The 18,828-nt window shown below is 37.3% G+C and overlaps 1 protein-coding gene across 1 annotated transcript in view; it reads left to right on the top strand.

The window, feature by feature from the left end:
* Window positions 1-17,046, top strand: part of CEP78 (centrosomal protein 78kDa) — a 28,855-nt gene extending 11,809 nt beyond the window's left edge. The window contains 8 exon segments of the mRNA XM_010004921.1: window positions 1,756-1,877; window positions 3,267-3,402; window positions 4,353-4,398; window positions 5,471-5,605; window positions 11,497-11,574; window positions 13,334-13,500; window positions 14,958-15,111; window positions 16,501-17,046. Coding sequence (XP_010003223.1) covers window positions 1,756-1,877; window positions 3,267-3,402; window positions 4,353-4,398; window positions 5,471-5,605; window positions 11,497-11,574; window positions 13,334-13,500; window positions 14,958-15,111; window positions 16,501-17,046 — 1,384 coding nt within the window.
* The last annotated feature ends 1,782 nt before the right edge of the window (window positions 17,047-18,828 follow it).

The following is an 18,828-nucleotide window of genomic DNA, read 5'->3' as shown; positions in this document are numbered from 1 at the left end:
CCTGCTGAAGCCTAACTGTATAATTCTCAGGAGTAAATCTCAGTAAAATGTTAAATTTGCTTATATCTTGGGAAGTAGCAGAGCTGTGTTCTGTATAATGTGCCAACTTACGATGGAACCTCTTGTGTCATCTCCATGGTTTTGCATACGCAGACAATATATTAAGGTACTGTTGTGTTGCTTTACAAAGTAAAGTTTTGTGGGCCTTTGAAAAACCTCATGATAGTAAGCCATCATAACTACAAAATACCACATTTTGGCTGCCACAAATATCCTATAATGTGCTGTCACCAGTTGTTTGCTTGATACTGTTCACAGCACCCCTTCCATCCTGTTCTGCCCTTCCATTGGTTTTCAGTAGCATGTAGGTAATTGTCTTTTGGGTTGGGTTTACAAGAAGAGCTGCCTGGTTCTGACACCTGTAGTTTTGATGGGCAGCTAAAACAGGAAAGTTGTGTTACCATAGCAGCACTGTGTGGCATGTGGATTGTAGTTTGTAGATATCATTGTGTGTAATAGGTGGTGAAAGTTTGTGTAGATTTGGAGAGAAATTGTATAACTTAAAAAAAAAAATCCACTGAAGATGTCTATAAAAAAAAATTCTTTCATAGTCTCAGCTCAAAGACTTAGTAGGTTTTCAACACTATCTCCATATGTTTGCTGTCTTTATAATTAAATGTTCTACAGCAGCAGCAGGCTACTGGGGTAGATTAACTTTAGGTCTAAGCTAGTATAGCTGCTGTTTTATGAGTGTAGTAAAACAAAAATAAGATGCTCTTAGAACTTTGCCATTTGATTTTACTTGTTCTGTCTATTTTTGTTTAAAAAGCAATTAACTTGTCTGCAGCTGGCCCTAGCTCATAAGATCAAGCAAAACTTTTACAAGGGTTATTTGAGTCCGAAGTTTAAAAAACCCCAACTGTTTCTCTTGCCAATGATAAACTTGGTTAGTTAGAGCACAGTGAAGTCATTTTAATCTGTCAGGTGGGAACAACTTTGGCATATTGTTTCTAGTCATCTGATAGGGGTTTAGGGCTGTCTGAGATAAGCTTTTTGTTAATACCAGCTGCATTTCCTTTAACGGCTGCTTCAGTGCTAGACTTGCTACTAACTATAGTTTGATGCACATTGAAAAATAAATGACAGTGTAATTTAAAAAGATCTACCTGGAATAATAAAACTTTACCGGGAAAAGGGGAGGCTTTAAGAATAGAGCTGTTGCTATAAGGAATCACTATGTAAATTTATTCCTATGTCTTAATTTCAGTTTGGAGGCTTTTAATGTGTAAGGGTGAGTTTTCATTACAGACAGTGAAAATTAAATTTTGTATTTTTTACATGCTAACTTTATTGGTAGTACAAAATCATATTAGGGAGTCTTTTTTTCCTCTGGAGAGCTTTGGCCTGGGCCAGTCATTCCTAGGAAGCCAGCTTTCTGACAATGAAAAGCAAGAGCCAGAATTTCCTTTTTATAGGGTTGATACATTATTTTTTTACTGTAAAAGTAGAAGTGTTTTTTGCACAGAAGAAAGGACAATATTGGATGGGATATTATAGTTGTGTTCTGGGAACACTTCTGAAACATAGACAGTGTGATTGAATTGAGGTTTTGTGGAATTCTTGTTTTTCCTTAAGTTTACAGTTTATTGTTTTCTGTAACTACCAGTGTTCTTCATACATCTGACAAAATCCTCTCTAATCTTAAATGAGGACCTCTTTTAATATCATTACTAAATAATTATTTATTTATTTTTTTTTAAATTTCCAGTATAAGTGGCTGGCATCTTCACCTTCCAAGGATGCTTTCAAAACTAGAGCAAAGAAAAGAACTATTGTCCTGGGAAGTGGTCGAAAAGGAAAAGCTACTATTCGTATTGGTAATACTGTATTTCTTTTGTCTGACGGTAGTAAATTTTATCTACAAAATAATTAACTGTTTAAGAACTTTAATTGTAAAATACATTATATGTCTAAATGTTCTGTGTCTAAACAGAATACTTGTTTTTAAAAAATTTTCCATTTATTCTTAAGTCAATAATGTGTCTTTTACCACCAGTGATTTCTGTAGGAAACTTGTGTTTTTAATGCTGCTAGGTATGTGGGTGGAAAATACGCTGACTTAAATACTTGGAACCATTGCATGTGTTTATTCTGAGTGCATCCTCTCCAGAAGCTTTCACTTCTAGGAAGTCTGACTGTAGTAAGTTGCCTAGTTCTTCTAATGTAACCTTTCTGCAGCAGACTATTCTCTGCTGGAACAAGGCAGCATGCACTTTTAAGTGGTGTACAAAATGTTACAAGATTTTTTTTTTTCTTCATGTAAACCTATTATAAATAATGTTTAAAATAACATAGGTATCTTGAATATTTGTAATTAAGTATTGATAGCTGTGATACACTACATATTTTTCATTAAGTTACTAAGTTTCACTGGAATACATTGGGCTGTCTTTCATCTTTGCTCTAGTTATCTGGAAGCAGAGAGGTAAGCATAAAAAAATATGCAGTCTTTGTACAAATAAACTGTGGTGATCAGGGTGATGGAAGAAAAAAATGCTGGACTTAAATATAATTATGATGTGTTTTGGGTATTTTTATTTTTTTTTTTTTATTATTTTTTTGTGACTTGGGATAGGATTGTCATCCCCACCAGGTATTTATTCTGAATCTACTTTCAACGACAGAATAGATAGAATAGTGCATGATTTAAACAACTGCAAAAGACTGGACTAGTTAACATTATTTTTCATTACTTTGTGTCTTAAATGAAGACATTGCTGACGTTTTGTAGAAGTGGTCAGCAGGAGTACCAGCTTTAGCTTCAAGCATTTTGCATTACAGAACCAACGTTCTTCACACCGAAGGCAGTAGAGGGCGATTTGGAGCACATGATAGCCTGTCTAAGCTCCCACGTGAGACAATGGAGTTAGGCATCTGAGATTAGTGATATGAATAAACCTCTTTACCTACAAATAATTACCTACAAAACTTTGCATCCTTTTTTGAATAACTGTGTGTTACTTAGATCAACCTAACATAACAGTTACCAGCTAATAATTGTGAGCAGATAAGCTATCTACCCCTTTTCTTGAGAAGCCAAACAGAAGCTTTTGAACACTTCAGCAAATTCAGACTGAAAGACAGATTTCCTGAAGTCCCTTTTATTACATAAGAGATTTTACTTATGAACTGTAGTCTGTGAATTTATATGTAAATAACTAGGTATAATGAATTACATTTTCTCCTATTCTTCCTGTTCAATGCAGGATTAATACCTAAAAAGTCTGTGAGTCCAGGGAAGAAAAATATGTCTGTGGAAGATAGCTACTCCCCAGAGCCACTACCTCCAGGCACTAAAGGCTTCCTTCCTTGGCGGACTGCAGAACGTGCAAAAAGATGCAGGTGAGCTTTTCATAGTACAAAGAAAAATATTAAAGTGTAAAACATAAATGATAAATGTAGTAGAGAGCAGTGTTAGTTTTTAAAAATATGTGTTTGAAGAAAAATATGTCTGTGGAAGATAGCTACTCCCCAGAGCCACTACCTCCAGGCACTAAAGGCTTCCTTCCTTGGCGGACTGCAGAACGTGCAAAAAGATGCAGGTGAGCTTTTCATAGTACAAAGAAAAATATTAAAGTGTAAAACATAAATGATAAATGTAGTAGAGAGCAGTGTTAGTTTTTAAAAATATGTGTTTGAAATATACACACAGAAATACATTTTATAGCCATAATTTTTTCTGTGTATGCAGATTTTGAGAATGTTATGTAAATTCTATTCCAGTAAGCTTTTAAAATACACCAAAAATTACGATTTTATGACCACAGGAATATTCAAATTTAGCAAAAAAAATACCCATAACCAAACCCGTCTTGCTTGTTTTCTTGTTGCTATGATTTATCAGACGTACAACTGAAGTGAAATTTAGTGTTCTAAGCTTGTATTATTGTTGATTTGGCATCCGGTTCAAAGTGCCTACATGTTTTTTCCACCTCTTACATAAACAAAAAACTACTTAATGCTCTATCATAACTATTTCAAACTTATACTTGTTTTTCAAAATACTGAATACCAAATTCTCCTGTTTAGTTCATAATAATTAACTAAACAAGGTGCCTATTGGAGATACTAACATTAGCATCCAGTAATGTTGCTCTAATTAATGATTAAGTAGGAGTACTAATAGAACAAACTAAGGATGTAGTGACTGTTAAAGGGAGACAGTGCACTGTCTTGTGTTGTTTTTACTCATAGTGTTTCACCTATCCTAGAATACTGTGTTTGGAAATAGAAGTAGCAATGGTGACATTGTAACCCTGCTTTTCTAAAAAATGTTTTTTTTCTAACTTTAGAGGAGGTCCAGTGGATAGCACTAAAGAACGACCAGTGAAGATTCAGGTACTCTCTCTCTCTCTCTTTTATGGTGGTTTATTTAGAAGATGAATGCCTGAAAAAAGATGAAAATGTTCTCAACACAGTTTTATTGTCTAAAAGTTAAGACAACAGTACATCAGCATTTGGTTGAAACTTCTTTGATAGTTCCCATATCTGTTTTACTACCTTTTGGTGTCTTAGCCTTATGAGCAAGCTGAGTTTCAGTATGGGCACAATCCCTTCAGAGACAGTAAGGAGAATTAACAGTATTTTTCTGGTAAGAGTTCTGCTTCCCCCTTTCTCTCTTTCCTCCTTTTGCTTTTGGACTACATACTCATGTTTGCACCCATCTGTGAACACCTGCAGTAAACATACCAACAGAGGAAGAAGAAAAAATCCCCTCTTTCTTCTTTTCTTTTGCATTTCATTTCCATCTCCTTCCTGCCTCGTCCACCAGAGAAAAGCTGGGAAAGTGTCTTTGTGTGCACCAATGATTTAAATTGGCTCACAGAACGGTCTGAGGGTTGCTGAAGCCAGTGCACTTACCTTTGGGAAAGCCTGCTCTGGCACAGGCTGTGCACTGGCCAGAGCATCTTTGGCCCATCCTTCTGCTCAGGCATGGGGTCTGCCCTGGGCTGGAGCAGGGGTATTGCCTGCACCACGGACCACTTCTTCCTCCTCTGAGCCTGGAATTCCCTCTGCTCTTTCTCGCTCTTCAGTGCCCCTTCTTTGGCCTGTCTGGCATTTTTTGCCCTTTCCTAAAAATGCTTTCCCCGCAGCACTGCCATCTCAGATGTAGGGCAGCCCTGCAGGGGACTGGTTGGAGCCCCAGCTGGTCCTCCAAGGGGACTCCCAGCAGCCACCTGCAACTAAATCCTTGCCACATACACCCAATATATGCACACGTGATTTTTTGAAAAATACTGGTTTATGCAATTTTACTTCAGAATTGCGTAGTTAGACAATGTGTATGTATTATAAGGGACTCTGGAAAACAACTACATTAAATTAAGCTTTTGGTGCTATATGATTTTTTATCTTTATTGCACAGTGTAATGCACATGAGTGGCTGTGTTTTTTTTTCTGATATAATTAGACAGGTATTCCTGTGAAAGTGACAGTAGAAAGTGCTTCTACATCTGAAACTGAAGATTTAGATGATGTTTTCCAACATCCTGATGTAGCAAAATCATTAGATATGATTAACGTAACAAAGTATGAGCAATTACAGGTAAGAAGCATGTTCTGTCCATTGAACTCCAGAAAGGAAACAACGTCAATCAAGCCATGTTTTAATCAGATAATTACAGTGAAGCTAATAACCAGTTGTGGAACAGGACTTCACAATAACTTTTGAATTATCCTATATTATGTTACACAGGCTTCTGTTTCAAAAGAAGTGTCTCAAAAATGCACTGGATTTCCAATCTCTCAATAGTCCCAATGAGGATGCGTACCCTATAACCATATTGTCAAATCAGGGCTATATTAAGGAAGAACTTCACTTAATACATATAACTCAACATGTGTAACTTCTCTGTTCTAGTCTTGAATCCTTATCAGTGTTCATCATTTTGACCAGTGTAGTCTTTTCATCCAAGTATGTCATTTATAAATACAATTTACTGTTATTTCTAAAAGCTAGAATATTGTACTGATTGTTGTGTAAAAATACTTTAAAAATAACTGAAGGTGTATTAAAGCTCCATTTTATAATTGAGCTTGGTCATACACTTTTAAAAATTTGCTTTTTATTATTCCTTCTATTTCTTTGCTAGTTCAGAAAAACCTGGTAGCAGCAAGACTGATTACTGCTGCAAATATCTTGTCCAGGAATGTTCTCAGAAAAGGAAGGAAAAACAAAGGGTGTGTTTCAGTGACTCAGTAATGCTGCCAAGGTATTCTAGCACTGTTATGAAGTAAGACCCTCTGGCAGAATAACTGGGTTGTTTCTGAAGTATTAGGATTTTAATTATTTTTGTTTTCAGAATCTGCATTGCTTCCAAATGAATACTGCTAAAAATAAGACCTGTAAGTCAGCCTAGTTTTGGTGGTGGTTGTCGTAGAGCACCACAGTGGGTGAATGAACTTGTTGATAAATATTGAGACCATATAGCTGTCTTTATGTAAGCAAAGTTGAAACTTGTTGCAGATCTATATGTAGTGGGAGAGTTAGGGTGACTTAGAGTTACTGTGGAAGGCAAACAGACCGTACAAACACTGCATAAATAACTATGTGCCTGTTTTTCAGCTGATGTATACTTTTCCCTTATTCCTACCCTTTGTCTCTCTAGAACTCTTGTTCAGGAAGGTTTTCCAAGTTTTTACATGTTGCTGGGACTTAATGTTGTATAGAGGCTTTCTTCTTTGTAGATGATACCGTATTACTGTCAGTGTGCAAGGTGTTGACACTGTGCTGTGCAGTGACTTCGACAATCTCATCAAGATCGCAGTGTCTGGAATAATGGAATTCAGTGCCCACCTACCTATTGCATAAAAAAATTCTGTGCAGCAAGTACAATGCTTTCAGGGAACACTTGATGTATTTATTCTTGGAGTTTGGAGAGGGAGGAATATTACTTTCAGGACACATTGTGGATACAGACTGTGTTTTCTGCTTTGGGGAAGGGTTGTCATATTGACCTATGTTGTCAGTGTTACCTGTAGTATTACATATAGAGCATCTGTAAGGAAAGGAGAATTTGTGATTGGTTTCAGCTTCCTGGGAGATAAAACTACAAATTCTAGAAAGCTTCCCAAAACTGGTTCTAAATTTTCCTGTGCTTATAAAAGTCCAGATTTTCCTCATTTTCTGAATTTGAAGACCAAATTACTGGCTTAGGCCATGGTTGCCTATCTGACAGCACTTTTTAAGCAGTCTGGAATTGTTCATGTGCCTCACCCTTCCTTTTTGTTATATTGATGCAAAGCACAGTTTCATACTATGTCAGAACTGAACAACTTGTCACCATTGAATTGTGAGCTCTATTCCCCATCCTATCCCTTAGTGCTTTCCCATTTCTTGCTCAAGCCTTTTTCTCTCTTGTGTCTTTTTTTCATATTTATCTGATCATAAGGCAAGTTGATTCAACTTGCTGATACAGAGAAAACTCATGTAGTGCAGTAAGGAGAAGTGCAGAGCCCCAACCCTGGGGAACCTTAACCCCATACAGTAGTACATGCTGAGGGCAGACCATCTGGAAAGCAGCGTTGCAGGAAAGGCAATGAGGGTCACGGTGTACACCAAGCTAGACACAAGTCAGCAGAAGGTGAATGGCATCCTGGACTACATTAGGAGGAATGGTATCAGCAGGCCAAAGGGGATGTTCCCCTATATTCAGTGCTGGTGAGCACCATGTCGGTTTTGGGCTCCTCAGTACAAGAGAGGCATGAGCATAATGGAGAGAGTCCAAGAAAGAGCCACAAGATGGTTAAGAATCTAGAGCATCTCTCTTTTCAGGATAGACCAAGAGCTAGGACTGTTCAGCCTGGAGAAAAGAAGGCTTGTGGGTGATGTTACTGTTGTATATCAATACCTGAAGGGAGTGTGCAAAGAGGACAGAACCAGGCTCTTCCCAGTGGTGCCCAGTGACAGCACCAGAGGCACTGAGTACAGGCTGAAACACAGGAAATTTTCTCTGAGTATCAGGGAACACTTAATACTGTGAAGGTGACTGAGTACTAAGACAGATTACCCACAGCATTTGTGGAGTCTCCCTCCTTGATGATAACTAAAACACCACTTAGAGACAGTCCTGGGCAGCTTGTTGTAGGTGGCCCTGCTTGACCATCTGACCCCCAGAGGTTTCTTCCAACTTCAACCATTCTGTGATATTTTTCCAGGTTTGTTTTTAGCCATCTTAATGACTCATATTGGCTTATGTGATTGGGTGCATTCCAGAACTGGAGCACAGTATGTGGCAGAAGTCTATGGCTAATAATATGAGAGGGGAAGTGGAAGACCCTTTTAATATGTGTTATGTTGGCTTAGGTACTGTCATTAAACACCTCTTACTGCAGAGCTGCTTGAGTGAGGAGCTGACTTGTGTAACTCACCTACCTGAAAACTACTCCAGTGTATTTGGCTGTAGCAGGCCTTGGCACAGCCTTTTCAGTAAAGCAAGACAATGAGCTGTGCTAGAACAGGGGTCAGATTGCAGACTGGGAATAAAAAGTAAAAGGTGAGAACTCTTAAACTGTCACTGTGCCAAAAAAGCTCTTCAAACATCCTTTATTGTAAGTAGATTACCAGACTTTGGGTTTAGTATGCAAGTCTGTTGGAACTTCTCTGCATCCTTCAGCTCAAAAAGGGATTTTAAATGTACTGCTTAGTGACAGTATTAGATGTGTTTTCCTTTTTTAAAAATAAAATCCTGTAACTAATGAAAAGCTTTATTTCTGCTTAGATGAAAAACAAGAAACAATAAATGTCAGACTTGCCTCTAATGAAGAATGTAGTTGAGGAAACTCCCAGATTTTGAAATATAGATGGTGAACTTTACTCTTAATATCATTAGCAGGGTAACTCTTCCTACACATTAATATTACGTGAATTACGTAGAAGTAGAGATTGCACTATAACTCTTCTAAAAATAAGGGCAGCAATGCAATCAAGTAGAAAAACATGGCTAATTAGTGACTATATTTTAAATTTATTATTTATTTTTTTTGAACTTCAGTTTTATATCTATGTCTAGTGTTGAGTAGTCATATTGTATACAGCAATTACAAAGGCTACAGATGTATTTGCAATTCCTTTTAAAGGCTCAGTGCTGTCCTTCTGGATGACACTACTAAAGAATCAGTTATAGCTTGGAGGTGCATTTTCCTCTGATGTATTGATTTTTTTCTGTACAAAGACTGGAGGATTGCATAAGTTAGTACATTTCTCAAAACAAAATAAAAGAATAAAGCATATATATATTTGTAATTTAATGGTGACAAATATGTTTGCACAGGCACAAGGTTTTAAATCTAGAGTTCTGATGCTGCTTATGAGGAGATATAGCTGCAGTGTTTGTGATTTTTTTGTGAAGTCAGCCCATAATCATAAAATATTGTTTACCTCTACAGTGGGATAAATCAAGTTCAAACAAAACTATGAATCCTCCTAATTTCTTTTTTTTAAAAAAGTCTTGATAATTTAACTATTTCCTAAGCCTTTGTCCTTTGAAAATACAAAGAAGCAATTTGAAGATCAGTGGTGTCACGTTTAGAATTGTCTAAAACCTATCCATAACAAAAATACTATAGAACTAAGGTTTATAAAGTAGAGTTGCTTGCCAAAAATATCCTACATCGTAGAAACTTTGGAATATATACAAATACATGCACAGACAGTATAAATGGAACTGTAAGAATTCTTCAAGGCTGTGGCACCTGTGACTGATCTTCAAAGCCAAGTTTCAGGATTTCAGGTTAAATGTCAGGTTGTGAATGTAGAACATTATGGTTACTACTTCCTGTGCTGTGCTTCTGTAGCTATGAAAGGATTTCTAGCTCCTATGATTTCCACACTTTTTTTGGGTAGATTGCAGTAAGATGATGGTATTTGTTGAGGATTCCTTCTTGAGATTTTTCCCTGCATCACATGCCAGGAGGCAATTTTGTTGCATCGTGGCAGTTAGATACTGTTAGATCTCTTCTCAAATGCTGCCTTGGAAATGTGTTTTTTGCTCTATTTTCTTACCTTCTTACTTTCTTTAGTATTTAGATTATAAAGATAAGACTTCGCATTCTAGGCCCAGGGTTAGTTTGGTTAATGCTAGTGTAGGGGATTTTATGAGTGAGCTTCACTGAACAACAGTGACAGACTCATGATCTTCAATCTGAGTGGTTGTCACTGGGAGGACTATTTCATGATTATTTTAGAACCTGCATCTTTGAATCAGATTCACAAGTCCCTTGCATCCTACAAGACCTGTGAGGACCTCTTTGCATTTGTAGGATTATTTTTACTATATATCCTGTTGCACACCACTCCTCTCAGTTGATTGCTTGTATGAGATGCAGTAGGATGCTCGTGAATAAGCTTTTGATAGTGAACAGGTTTTTTGATAGTAAAAAGGTTTCATTAGTATTTGAATCTTTGTTGCTCAGTAGCACTGATAAGGTGTGTGCAAAAAGCAGTGTCCTTTTGTTACATATATGTGGCTGTATATAAGATGTATAGAGATAAGAAGGTTTGGATACTGTTAAATCATGTAGGTTACCCTTTGAAAAACAGAGCAGCTTGATAATTTGAACAGTTTTCACCTTTGGAACCAAAAGACTTTGTTAAGGCATACAAGAAAAAAATTATTCTCTTTTTTTTTTTTTCCTTTTTCTTTTTTTTCCATTTCACTTCAGAGGCTGTATTTAAAGATGATTATGCTTTGCTACGATACAAGAAGAAGTGATTGTTTATTAAATTCTTACTACTGTTTTCTGAAACCAAGAGATTCACTACTTAAAATAGTAGTCTAGGCATCTCATGAATAGTACCAGAATATATGTGTTAAGATGTTTGTGTTTGTTTTTGATGTTAATTCAACACTAAGATGCTTAACTCACTCGAAGAGCTTGGGGTTGTGAAAAACTTAACTTTCTCTGCTGAAGAACTAAGTGAAACCAATTGGAAGGAATACAGTTCTTAGAATTCAGGATTTTGTATTGCTACTGTTGTAATAAGCAATAAAATTCTGGAAGAAGAATGCATTCTGAAAATCTAGGTATGGCTAGTAAGGATTTTTTTAGAGTCTGATTTGAGCTTTTGATGAGGAAGATGTATTTAGTTAAAAATGAAGATTGAAAAAGCAAAGCGGAAGAAGAGAAAGTAGAGAAGAACATACATTCTTGATGGTGATGTCATAGGCCCAAGAGACTTGTACTGTAATCCCATGTTATATATTGCAAGTTTGTCAGATTAATCACAGTTCCACTTTCCAGTGTAAATTTTTTGCATCCTATAGCTATATACTAGTTGACCTCAGACCTCTGTCATTTTTTTTTGTCGAAGATATGTAATTCTTTGTAATGCCATGTGCTAGTTGCCAACTGGATATATTAAATGTTTGTATACTATTGCATGTTGATCTGACATTTTGCAATAAATTTAACGGTAATTTATCTGTGTTATGATAGTTGGACCTGGAAGAATGCATGGGAAAATTAAAGGAAGAACGAAGAGCCAGATTAAAAGCTGAGGAACGGATAATAGAGGTAATGATACTTAAATGTTAATCATGTTTACTTTTAAAGAGGGCACCAATCAAACTATCCACTTGCTTAATTAGTAATATTTATCAATGACCTCTGATGTGGTAGCTTCCAGGTTTTCAGTTCAAAGTCACATGGAACGTTTGCTAGCCTAAGTGCAATGATGAAATCTATTTAGTAATGTGTGTTTGTTCTCCTCATCCTATTCCAGAGCCTTGAACTCCAGGTCAAGCTACTCTTTCAATATGTTTCATTCACTTGGTATTTTATTTATGATCTGGGGCATCCTGATGTTATTTTTTCCTGAGAAAGTGATTAAATCTGTTTGCAATTTGCAGCAGATGGATAATTCTTTGAGGTATCCCACCTTCTTTATCATTAATTGCGTGAAAAGCTGTTTGTTGCAAATGTTGTTTAATTTGGCTTATTCTGTCCCTTCAATTTTTAAGCTTGTTTCTGCAGGCAGTAAAAATGTTGGGTGGTTTTCTGCACAGCACATGGGCCATAGTTGTCAGTTGCAAAGTGCAGTTTTGCTTCACTACAGAACCGAATTCACAGCTTGTCACAGATAAATTGTGAGGTCTATTTCCCCTTACTACATTGTTGCTGACCTGAGACGATCCTTTTGCATCATTAAGCAGAATTTCTTGCAATAGAGTTTTGTGTGAGGTAGTGTAAATGGATGGTTCTTGGATGTGATCTGTAGTGGAATGAAAGTGGTGGTACCCTTTGGATCTGAGCAGCAAGTGGTGCCTCGTGGTACAGGCAGCAGATATTCACAAAGGATTCTGCACTCTGCAAGGTTCATTGTAGTCCTCTGGTGCAGCCATCCCCATCGTCCTGTAATATGAAGCGCACTGGTGGGGTCTGCTGGATATCTATTGTTTGAATACTTAAATGCCCACTACAACAGATTCATTCTCTGTCATGCTAGCATGCTTGGACCTAGCAACTTGTCTTAGGAGACAAGTTAGGCTAAACTAAATAGCAGTAATTTCTAGAATTGTTTCTTCTTATGCGAGTTTAACAGAGAGTTTAACAGAGTTACAGTGCACTAAGCAGATGTGTAAATTTTTGTGCTCTCACAAAAGATGAAAGAAAGCTTGTGGTGTAAGTGCGTGCATAGATGCAATCTTAAATGAGTGTCTGAGTTAATGTTTCCCTCAAATAGAAAACCCTGTATATTCTACAGTTACCTTTCAACTTTCAGTTTGTCACAGATTTATTGGTGTTCAATGTGAAGAAAAATCAAATAATCTTAAACTTTAAATTTGGGGTGCATAGTGCAGGGGAGAGATACAGTAGCATGCATTCCCTCTTAATTGTTTACCTTAATTAAGGTTTTTTATTAGTAAAAGAAATGACTTGATGTTAATCTGCCATATAATACAAAATAACATGACACAAAAGTGAATTTTTTTGCATGCAGTTACTCTGTGACATTCAGTACATACTGAAGACGCTGCTGATCCAGCAGGTTTTTTTTTGCCTGCAGCAGTTTCACTGTGGTAGCACAGAACTGCAGCTGTAGCTATATAAACTAACAGAGACACCAAGCAGTGTCCTGAATATTTCTGCTACAGGAACCTGAGTTCTGTTAGTTACTTTGAGTATTTATTTCTCTTTATGTATGACAATGCTCCGTAGGCTTGCAAAGGTGAGGCTGAGTTCTTTGTGTTGCTGGTTTTGGTGTTTTTTAAAACTGACAATGATAGAAATTACTTTTTTCTTTTTTTTTTCTTCCTTTTTTTTTCCTCCTTAGCTGGAAGTAGAAAATGCAAAATTAAGGAATCAAAATATCTCCCTATCTGAAGTTCTTCATGCACAGTCAGTAACCAACATGATTTTGGAAGATGAAGGTGTTCTAGGCAGCATTGAGAACTCTTTCCAAAAGTTTCATGCTTTTTTAGACCTCCTTAAAGATGCTGGGTAGGTTGTCACTTCATTTAAGTCTTACTGTTTCTGATGAGACCTCTTTCCAAAATTATTCTTCCGATGAAGCGTGTTGTCTCCTCCCCCTGCTCAGATACCTTGGACTGTGTACTCGCGAAGAGCAAGGGAAGAAAAATTAACTATGTACCTACTGTTTAGACTTTTCTCAACAGGAAGAACACGATCTAAGCACTGTCCAGTGTAATTAATGTATTTGTCCTTGGGAAAGTGTGTTTCCAAGTCTTTATTAGATCAGCTGTGGCTTTTAGCATTCCCATGGTATGAAAATGTCAAAATGCTGTTAAACTGGCTTCAGAAAGTGTCTTGTTGCCTTGGGTCCTCTTTTACAAATTTACATACAGAAATCTAGATGGATTAATCTAGCCTCCATACTTAAATTCTGTATTATTTATTGTTACTGGAAATATTTTAGAGAGTATTGATTGAAGTTCGTCTTAACACTCTCCCCCTGTACCTGCAATTTCTCAGAGGATGGTACGCCCTTCCCATTTGTCAAAGAATTTCAGCCTAAGTTCCCAAAACTGTTGTGTGAAACGTGTGTTGCCAGACACTGCATTTTCATCCAGAAGAATGAAGGAATTGTCTGAGGATATATTGTAGTCCATTCTGCATGTTCAGAGAAGACCAGGGAAGATTTTATGTGTGCTCCCTGCCTCCTGCTTTCATCCACCTCCAATTTGTAATAATATAAAGTTCACCCAGAGACTGATTTAGTTTTGTGCCAATCAATTGGCAGAGTTGTCATTACCTTAAGGATGATTCTCAAACTTTGGAGGAAGGAAAAAATGCTCTCTATCTACATAAAACCCAAAATTTCCAAAAGGCTCTTACTCATGGTAATAGGGAGCTGCTCTGAAACTTACATAATCCTAATCACAAAGACTGCTCTTCTCCGTAACATTCCGTTTAATGCTATGCTATCCATTGATGGCTGCAACTTCTCACTTCTTACTGAGGCTTAATGCAACCAAACAGTAGGTTTGTCAACTTGTAAGCTGGCAGGTGAAACTGCATAACTGTATTTGTGAGACAGGCAATTAGATTTGACTGCTGGAGATTATTCTAGTTTGGGAGATGTGCACCAATCTTCCACTTGAATGTTAGAATTTTAATCTTTGTTCTGCCTGACAGGGAATCTGCTTGCCAGCATCCTGCTCTGAGATCAATTCTGACTGGGAGAACTTCATTCTTAGCCTTGTAACACTGAGTGGAGACTGACAGTTTTGAGTCTGCAGGCTGCTTTGTGCAAAGATAGGAAAATAGCTTTAGCTACTTGTTTTCATCTTTATTAATCTATTTTAGGCTTCTCACAAAATAATGGAAAAGCTATCTTCAAAGCTTCAAATGCACTCTGTTTCTTCTTCTGTTTTTGCATGTTTAGATCTTCCACAGGGAAAGAATTTTTGTGTAATTTTTTAAACTTTATTTTGCAGACTTGGACAACTTGCTGTGTTAGCTGGAATAGAGCAGTCAGATGTTTGTCTTTTGGGGCATCCACAAATGAATTCTACACTCAATAAGCCTAGTAATGTGCTAAAGGAAAAGTCTTTTGAAGAAGAAAGAGAAGAACATGCTCAAAATAGCAAAGTTAAGTCTGTAGAGGTAATGCTAGTGGCAATGTAATTGGTGCTGTTCAGTATCCTTTTCAGCTGTTGTCCTCTTCTGACTGCAAGTAATTATTACCAAATCATCCATAAATTTATTATTGCAATCTTTTTGCTGTACCTGTGTTTATACGATATTAATTCCATGATCAATGTAAGCTTTTAAAGTGATTACCATTTGGGAAAGAAACCATAGGATTTTGTACTGTTCTGAAGAAAGTGTTGGTGCTAATTATGTAGTTTCTTATTCTGACATATGAAGTTCCAGTAGTGCTATGAATCCATTAGAAATGGAAAATACAATGACTAGGTTTTTAAGGAACATTTAATAATGATGTAAAGAAGTTTTACAAAACTTAGTCTGCTAAGAGAGGGTAGGTAGTACAGTGTGCATATTGAAAACCGGGATTTTTTGTTAGTTATGGCAGTGTGTTTGTCCAGTCTGCTAGATTCCTGAGGGGGCTATACCATGAATTTCAGACAACTACAAATTTGAAACACTAACAACGTACAGTTTTAGTTTCCAGTATGAAATCAATAAACAGAAAAATTCTGGATTTTTCAAGAGAGATATTACAGTTACCTTAAAAAAAGCCCCAAACCAAACCTAAAACAGCAAGACAATTAAAAAGTGAAGATACTGGCAGCCTACAACCTTGTCCAAGTTGGGTTTATGCCAAGAATCATTTTGCATTCTAGTATGTTTCTTATAGCCAGTATCTTCCCTGTTAAAGTGTTCCAAATTTCTGAAGAACACCACCAGCTTCTAAAACATGATGGTAAAACGTGTGGTTTGCCACAATGTTTTCAGCTGAGGGACTCCTGCACTGTGACATTAACTTACTCATGCAGTTTGTTTTTCTAATTCATCTACATTTAGAAGTCTGAGCTTAAAGTCTTAAGCTTAAAACTTAAGTACACATGGCAAAGGTTGATTACAAAAAAACTTCAGCTAACACTACTCGTTTTTATCTCCTAGTATTGGTTAGTTTAGATTCTTGCAGCAGCTAGGTATTGTGAGATAGACTACTGGGATCACACTGTTGTGAACTGTGAGCAAATGCAATGAATTTCAGGTATTTTGGAATGACAGACGTGATTAGACTTTGGCAAACTGACACATTTGTGTAGTGCAAAGGTCAGGCTGGATGTGAAACTAATATGTGTACTCTGTGTCGGTACCAACCAATCTTCCAAAACTTGCTTGCTTTGAAAGGTAGTAAGGGTTCTGTGATTGCTGTTATCTCTGAATCTGCACTACAATATGTAAAGACTTCATTTTGCTATGCAGATTTTAGTATATGGCAGTTGCAATACTGGATTTTTTTTTTCTCTGGTTTTATCATATCTTTATTGGAATCTCTTATTTCAGAACAGAGCTGGGGGCATGCAAGTTGCTCTTACTGGAATGTTTCAGTCCCAGATGGTTGTGAATAACATGTTCTGCACCCTTAGAGAAACTCAAGGATTTCAGACTACGGGGCAACAGAACCTGCCAGGCTCACAGAAGGAAAACGAAGCTCAAACAATTAACCAAAATAAAGATGATAAGCCTCAAAATAGTACTCCAACATTCTCTGAGAGAAGAGTCAAACAAAATGAACATGGAAAAGGAAATCACTGAGGAAGGCAGTTGGTTAGCAGTTTGCACTCATCTTCTGATTCCATTGTTTATGTTAAAAGTAACGGTAGCAGAATATTCAATGGTGCTCCTAGTGAAAAAAACAAAACACGTTCCTCAGAGAAATACATCCCTGGAGCAAATGAAACAGCAATTACATATGATGGAGTAAGAGGAGACCAAAGTAGACTGCAGGCAGCAAGCTGCTCTGGAACTGGTACTGTAGGATCTGGGTCTGAAATACAAGAAGGACTCCAAAGTGTTGACAGCATTGGAAAAGGTTTTAAAATGTTTTAACTGTTCTTCAGACTTGTGAGATTCAAAATAAATTTTGGATGCCTCAGTATAGTTTGTGAATTTTTTCTAAAGTAATTTAGACTTTGTAAACTTTAAAAGGATTGCATGATGTTTAGTATTCCAGTTTCATGTTTGCATCAATTGTCACTAGATTTTTATGTTTGGAAACATGTGATACACTGGTGGAATGGTTTGTACTACACACAGAGAATTCCTGGTGTGCAGACTTTATTGTGTATCACAGATCTCATTACAGAGCATAACCTGTTTTGAGCTAATAAACTTAATTTGAGTACAAATAATGCTTTTCATTTCTTTCTTTTCATTTATTTCCAGTGTTCTGCAGTGGAAAAAATGGTTTTAGGGCAAACATCAGTTCATGCCTATCAGTGTGTGTGTATGGCATTTCCAAAGGTAGTGGAAGTTGCAGATTTGAAATGAGCCCAGAAACATCTCTCAAAGAAGTATTTAAATACAGCCACTCTTGCTTACTGCTGTGACTGCAGACAATAGAATACAACACGTAGGAAAAGACCTCTAGGAGATGTCTAGTCCAACTCAGTTAGGTTGCTCAAGACCTAGAGAAATGTGAGAACATAAAATTAATGTAGTTTGTATGTTCTGAAACTCCTGGGGTTTGTCCTCCAGCTTCTTCTTCCTCTCTTTTTGCTAAAGCTATTGATTTGCAACTATAGACTAGCATAGATTTTTCATTTGCTCAGTGTGGCCCAGAAATTTATACTGTTCTGCACCAGAAATAACAAGATACTCTTCAGTATGGCCCTGAAAAATAAAGCAGTATCCTTCTTTGTATTTATACACTTCTCTGAGTGCCACACAAAAGCGATCAGTCAAGAACCTAATGTAATAATTACATAATTATTGGGGTTTAAACCAAGTTCATTTGGTTCAACAATGCGAGTGAATTTTGCTTTTGAATGAACCAGTCAATTTTATTTCTGTAAAATAACTCCTTTCTTTGACTTTTCACATGCAGGTGCTAGTGTGAGTACTTATTTAAAAGAATTTATTTTTAATTGCTCTAGTGAACTTTGGGAAATAGGGTAGTAGAATCTGATGTACGATGGGGGCGGTACTGAGACCAGTGGTGTTCAACATCTTCATCAACGACCTGGATGAGGGTACAATGTACCCTCAGCAAGTTTGCTGATGACACCAAGCTGGGAGGAGTGGCTGACACATCAGAAGGCTGTGCTGCCATTCAGAGGGACCTAGACAGGCTGGAGATTTGGGTGGGGAGAAACTTGATGAAGTTCAACAAGGGCAAGTGTAGAGTTTTGCATTTGGGGAAGAAAAACCCTATGTACCAGTACAGGTTGGGGGCTGACGTGCTGGAGAGCAGTGTAGGAGAGAGGGACCTGGAGGACAGGAGGATGACCATGAGTCAGCAACGTGCCCTTGTGGCTAGGAAGGCCAATGGCATCCTGGGGTGCATTAGAAAGGGTGTGGTTAGTCGGTCAAGAGAGGTTCTCCTCCCCCTCTATTCTACCTTGGTGAGGCCTTGTCTGGAATATTATGTCCAGTTCTGGGCCCCTCAGTTCAAGAAGGACAGGGAACTGCTTGAAAGAGTCCAGCGCAGAGCTACAAAGATGATGGAGTGGAGCATCTCCCTGATGAGGAAAGGCTGAGGGAGCTGGGTCTCTAGCTTGGAGGAGACTGAGGGGCGACCTCATAAATGTTTACAAATACGTAAAGGCTGAGTGTCAGGAAGATGGAGTTAAGCTTTTTTCAGTAATGACCAGTGATAGGACAAGGGGTAAT

The sequence above is a fragment of the Chaetura pelagica genome, unplaced genomic scaffold (genome assembly GCF_000747805.2).
Source record: "Chaetura pelagica isolate M959 unplaced genomic scaffold, ChaPel_1.0 scaffold339, whole genome shotgun sequence".
NCBI classification, from domain to species: domain Eukaryota; kingdom Metazoa; phylum Chordata; class Aves; order Apodiformes; family Apodidae; genus Chaetura; species Chaetura pelagica.
This window is presented reverse-complemented; position numbering and strand designations above follow the sequence as displayed.